The sequence below is a fragment of the Pteropus vampyrus genome, unplaced genomic scaffold (assembly GCF_000151845.1).
Source record: "Pteropus vampyrus isolate Shadow unplaced genomic scaffold, Pvam_2.0 Scaffold245, whole genome shotgun sequence".
In the NCBI taxonomy this organism is placed as follows: Eukaryota; Metazoa; Chordata; class Mammalia; order Chiroptera; family Pteropodidae; genus Pteropus; species Pteropus vampyrus.
This window is the reverse complement of record NW_011889026.1, coordinates 195851-200720: the sequence shown is the minus strand read 5'-3', so window position 1 is coordinate 200720 and position 4870 is coordinate 195851. Positions and strand designations below refer to the sequence as shown.

The 4870-nt window shown below is 64.8% G+C and overlaps 1 protein-coding gene across 1 annotated transcript in view; it reads left to right on the top strand.

The window, feature by feature from the left end:
* ADAMTS7 (ADAM metallopeptidase with thrombospondin type 1 motif 7) overlaps positions 1-4870 on the top strand; it is a gene marked incomplete at its 3' end in the record, with an annotated part of 31170 nt that overhangs the window by 24068 nt on the left and 2232 nt on the right. The window contains exon 11 of the mRNA XM_023520034.1: positions 4364-4549. Coding sequence (XP_023375802.1) covers positions 4364-4549 — 186 coding nt within the window. The remainder of the gene's footprint in view (positions 1-4363; positions 4550-4870) is intronic.

The following is a 4870-nucleotide window of genomic DNA, read 5'->3' as shown; positions in this document are numbered from 1 at the left end:
GGGGGCAGGATCGGGGTGGGAAGCATGGCGCTTCCCAAAATAGCTGCAGCCAGCACAGGGAGGGAGGGCGGCCAAGCCTCAGCCCCAAACGATCCCCCCAGGCTGCGTGCGGGACCGCCTGCCCTTCGGCTTCTGTGAGACGCTGCGCCTGCTCGGCCGCTGCCAGCTGCCCACCGTCCGCACCCAGTGCTGCCGCTCGTGCCCCCCGCCCGGCCGCACCGCCCCCTCCCGGGGCCACCAGAGGGCCTCCCGCCGCTGACCCCCAGCCGGGTGCATGGACAGACAGACTGACCACTGACAGCCACACAGACCTCAGTGTCCACCACCCCCTCGTGCCCTCATGGTGCTACCCCGGCCCCGCCCGCAGCGGGCTGGGGTCCCCCATCCCCCGAAAAGGTATTTTTTTATTCTAACAGTTTGTGTGACACGTTACGATTATTCATAAATGATCATCTACCCCCCACAGCCTGGCTTCCTCCTGGATGGGGGGCTCCAGGTCTGCAACGGCCCCACCCTCCGTCCTGGGAGGGGAGAGGACCAGAGACTGGGGAGCCTGAGTGTACGGGGCTTCCTGGAGGAGGTGGGTGCCGCGCCTCCGAGGGTTGGATAACGGGGGGCAGGGTGCAGCGTGGCGAAGGCCCAGGGGTGTCGGTCCCTGCTCAGGCCCCCTAGCCCCTCCTTGTCTCCTCCAAAGCCCTCGGACCTGTGTCTCACAGAAATGCCCCCGACCAGCGAGGCCCATCTCGTCCCCGGCAGGGACTGACCCTCTGGAGCGGTGGTGGTGGGGTCTGGGAACCCCATGGGCAGGCCCCAGGCGCGTCGACTGGGGTGATGGGGGAGGAGCCACGGCCTTGCTGCCCCTGTCCCTCCATGCTCAGGGGAGGGGCTGGGCTGGCCGCGGGTCTGACCCCGCGTTCACCACCCCTCAAGGCGCCAGGTCTCAGCTATACTGGCCCTTGCCCCCGACAGCCCCTTCCAGCCAAACCACTGCCACGGAGCCAGACGGCGTGCACGGCAGAGAGCATGCGGGCCGGAGGGCTCTGAAGTGGCCTGGGCCTGGGGGGCTGGGGGCTGGAAGGGGCTCACACCGTCCTCCCAGGCACAGCCCCTCCACCAGGAAGTGGCCTGCGCAGGAGCCAGCCTTCACCTTTGCCCAGGAGCCTTGAAGTTGACCCTTTTAAATCCTGCTCACAAGCTCTACTCCTGGAAGGTGTCCCCCCTCCCCACGGTGTTGCCAAGGGCCGGCCCCCCTGCACACCTTTAGGGCACCGCCCTGGGCCCCGCGGCCCCGCGTGGGTGTGAGCTGGGCCCAGGGGGACACTGAAAACTGCTCCGTGGGAGCCGGGACCGGGCGCGTCGGCAGTGTCCGGCCCAGGACGGCTCCCGTGTTGAGAGGGGGAGGCAGTGGCAGCCCAGCTGCCCCCTCGTCACCTGTCACCCCACTTCAGACGGGAGGCCCAAGGCTCCGAGGGAGGGGTGACCGGCCAAGGGCCCGGGCCCTGTCCGCACAGGCCAGGCAGGCAGGCGGCGCTGAGCAGACCCCGCGGTGGCCGGGGCAGAGGGCAGTCTCCACGGTCTCGGGAAAGTGGGTCCCTGAGCAGCCTGCACAGTGGTGAGGCCGAGCAGCACTGTGCCCGCCCAGGGTGGAGGGCCGTCAGGCCCACTTCCGGTCTGTCTGCGGACACCGGGCCGGCCCCAGGAGGCCCTGGGGACCACGCTCTGAGGAAAGGCCTCCACGGCTGTCCCCAGCCCTCGTGAAGGATGGGGCGCACGGCCTCATGCAGGGCTCCCAGCCCCAGCGCTGCCACTGCTGCTGTGCTGGGTGACCGCGGGAGCCCCCGGCCCACTGCGCCCCGCCCCAGGAGGAGACGGGCTGGCCAGGTCTTCGTCGGCTCGGAGTGTCGGGAACCCTCCCGGGAGCCCCGCCCACGCACCGTGGAAGGGTGTTTCGTCTTAGTCACTCTGTTTTTCCAGTGATGGGGGTGTCCCCAGTGGCAGCTGGGCCTGAGCTGTCATCCCAAGCGGGAGGCAAACAACCCGTGACTCAGGCAGGGCATGTCACTGCTGGTGGGAGGGGGGTGTCCACCACCCGGGGCCGGAGGCTGCTCTAGCTCCGGCCCGAGGCTCCCCCTTTCGGTGCCCCCGGCCCACACCTGCAGCTGGGCCATGGCTTAGGGCCTCCCAGGGCTGCCCCTGCTGACAAAGGCATCCTGTCCCACCCGCCCCAGAGCAAACCCAGAATCACCCAAGCCCGCAGGTCGGACAGGTTCCGTAGCCCTGCCCCTTCCATGCCCTTGGGGCTGAGCCCCCCACCAGTGACTGTAACTGCATTTTATGTCAGAACATTATACAAATTAGTTTATTTCACCTTCTAATATGACGATTCCAAAATTTACCTTGAAAGTAAGCACGGAAGCCGCTGTGACATAAAAGGCAAGACTCACTTGGCAGCACCCCGAGCCCTCCAGGGCCGGAACCCAGCCCCCCGCTGGCAAAGACGGCCCCCAGCAGGCCCAGATGCCCAGACACGCACAGGAAGACAACCCTGCACACGTGCAGGGGAGGGAATTGTGCAATAATACAAACATTCAGTTAAAAAAAGAAAACGGAATGGCTATTTCCCTAGGATTTTTCTTACACTGATAAACTGTAGTTGACACAGAATTGTCCCCAGCGAGCACAGTCTCAGCTGTGGCCGGGACGGCTGTCGGCATGACGACAAGTAGCACCGGATGCCACCTGGGGCGCGGAGGGGGCCATGCATAAGCCAAGGTCTGAGATGGTCAAGGCCAGGGGTCGGAGGTGGCCCCAAGTGGAGAGCAATCTGTGAGGTCTGGGTTCACATAAACACATACGAGGAAGCCACGCACACAGAACTCGTTATAGAAAATAGAGGTACGTGATCTAGAAAAACCTTGATAAAAATAGCCTATAAAAATATAGATTATAGTAAAAAATACAAAAATATTAACATGTTCACCACATAAACAAACTCCCGCCGACACAGCGCTGGCTATTCCTGTGTGAGGTGGGGGCTCCCCGTGGCCGTGGCCGGTGCACATGGGCCGGCTGGCCGGAGGCTGCACAGCCTAGGTGTCGGCTGGACGAGTGGGCTGGACCCTCCAGTTCCCCAGGAGCTGGCCCCATGGCGTCCCCCGTCTGGAGTCAGACCAGCACCGCTGCTCCAGCTCTCTGTCTGGGGGAGCAGGGTGGTGGCGGTCGGCCCCGGGCCCGGACGTCCCCCGGCTGCAGGCCACTGTTCCCAGGCCACCTCTCAACCAGCTTTGCTCTCACGCCTACTGCTCAGCCTGCGGCCACTCGGAAGGGCAGAAACCTCATGCTCCGGCCACACGCGCAGGCACCGGGCACTTTGGGGACATGTCTTCAGGACAAAAAAGATAGAACAAGCCTGTTCCTAAAGTCTGCGTTTTAGCCTCAGAACAGGCAGTTGCAGGGAAAATCACCTTGCAAACTGGAGTCTAGAGCGATGCGTGGAGCCCGACCCCATTCCCACTGCACCCCGGCTGACAGCCGCTCGGGGGATGGGGGTGTCCTCCAGCATCCCCAGCCTCCTGCGGGGACCTCCAAACCCAGTGAGGCTCCCCGTGGACCCCACTCGGTCAAGCTCCTGAAGGAAGAGCCGAGAGCTCCAGCCACTGCCCCCAGAGCCCGCACGAGGAGAAGCAAGTGTCTGACGCCCGGAGAGAGAGAAGGGCTTTCAGGGAAACATGGAGAGGGGCTCCCTCGACACAGTGAAAACCAGGTGAACCAACTCGGCCAGAGACAGCAGCTGAGCTCAGGCTGGTGCGTTGACACGGCACCAGCCACGATGCTGCTCCAGGCTGACGGTCACAAACACAGAAACCACGCTTCCTGAAAAGGCACATCTTCGAGTGACACCGTGTCGGCTCTGAGTCTCAGAGTGTCACATATGTCAGCGAGCGATTACTTCCAATTTCTTCCAGGTAATGCAAAAACTCCATTCAGAACAGCTTCTTTCCCATTTGACTAACACTGCGCCAGAAAACACAGACATTCACACACCACTGACGGTCCGTGGAGTCGGCCAACCCGCCCTCCCCGTGGGAAGCCGTTTTCCTGGGCTCCAAGCGCCCGGAGGTCGCCAGGCAGCCTGGCCCCTGAGCAAGGCCGTGCCACAGGGGGAAGGGGAAGGGGGTGCTGGCGGCAGCGGGGAGGGCGCACGTTTGCACGGCTTGCCCAGGCTCTGGCCCCAAGAAAGGCACTTCCCAGCCCCGGCACTGGTGGCCCCGGCCACGCAAAGGACACACTGGACGCACTGGCCATGCCACGGACATCAGCCACAGTTTCCGGCTGCCCAGTATTCCCGGTCCTGTTAAAAAAGCCCAGAAGAGCTTCTCGCGGCCCCTCAGCCAGGTGGCCGGGGCCAGGCTGGCCCTGGGACACGAGCCAGCTTCCCGGGAGCTGCATCCCCACTGTGCGTGCAAGCGACTCCGACGCCCCGAGAGCCATGCACAGATGAGCGTGGGGCGTCCCAAGGGGCCACTGGCCGCCGACGCCAGGGCGTGCGGTGAGTGTGGCGTCTCCCGGCAGGGGGCAGCCACTGCTGGGCGGCTGTTCCAGAAAGGGCGAGGCTGGGGGAGTCAACAGCCGTGGACACCCGCCTCCCCGCACCGCGGCAGCCACTCGGGCCTGCGGATGAGTGCGTGGCACCCGCCGTGCAGGGGGCGGCCGTGCGGTGCGGGCGCTTCTGAGGGAGACACCGGCATGGCCGACGGACACGGTGAACGGTGAACGGGCTCCGGAGAGCCGCCGGGGAGCGCGGTGGGAACGCGTGATGGGCCTGAGGCGAAGCGCAGGGCAGGAGGGCCCCGCCCAGTGGGAAGGAGGA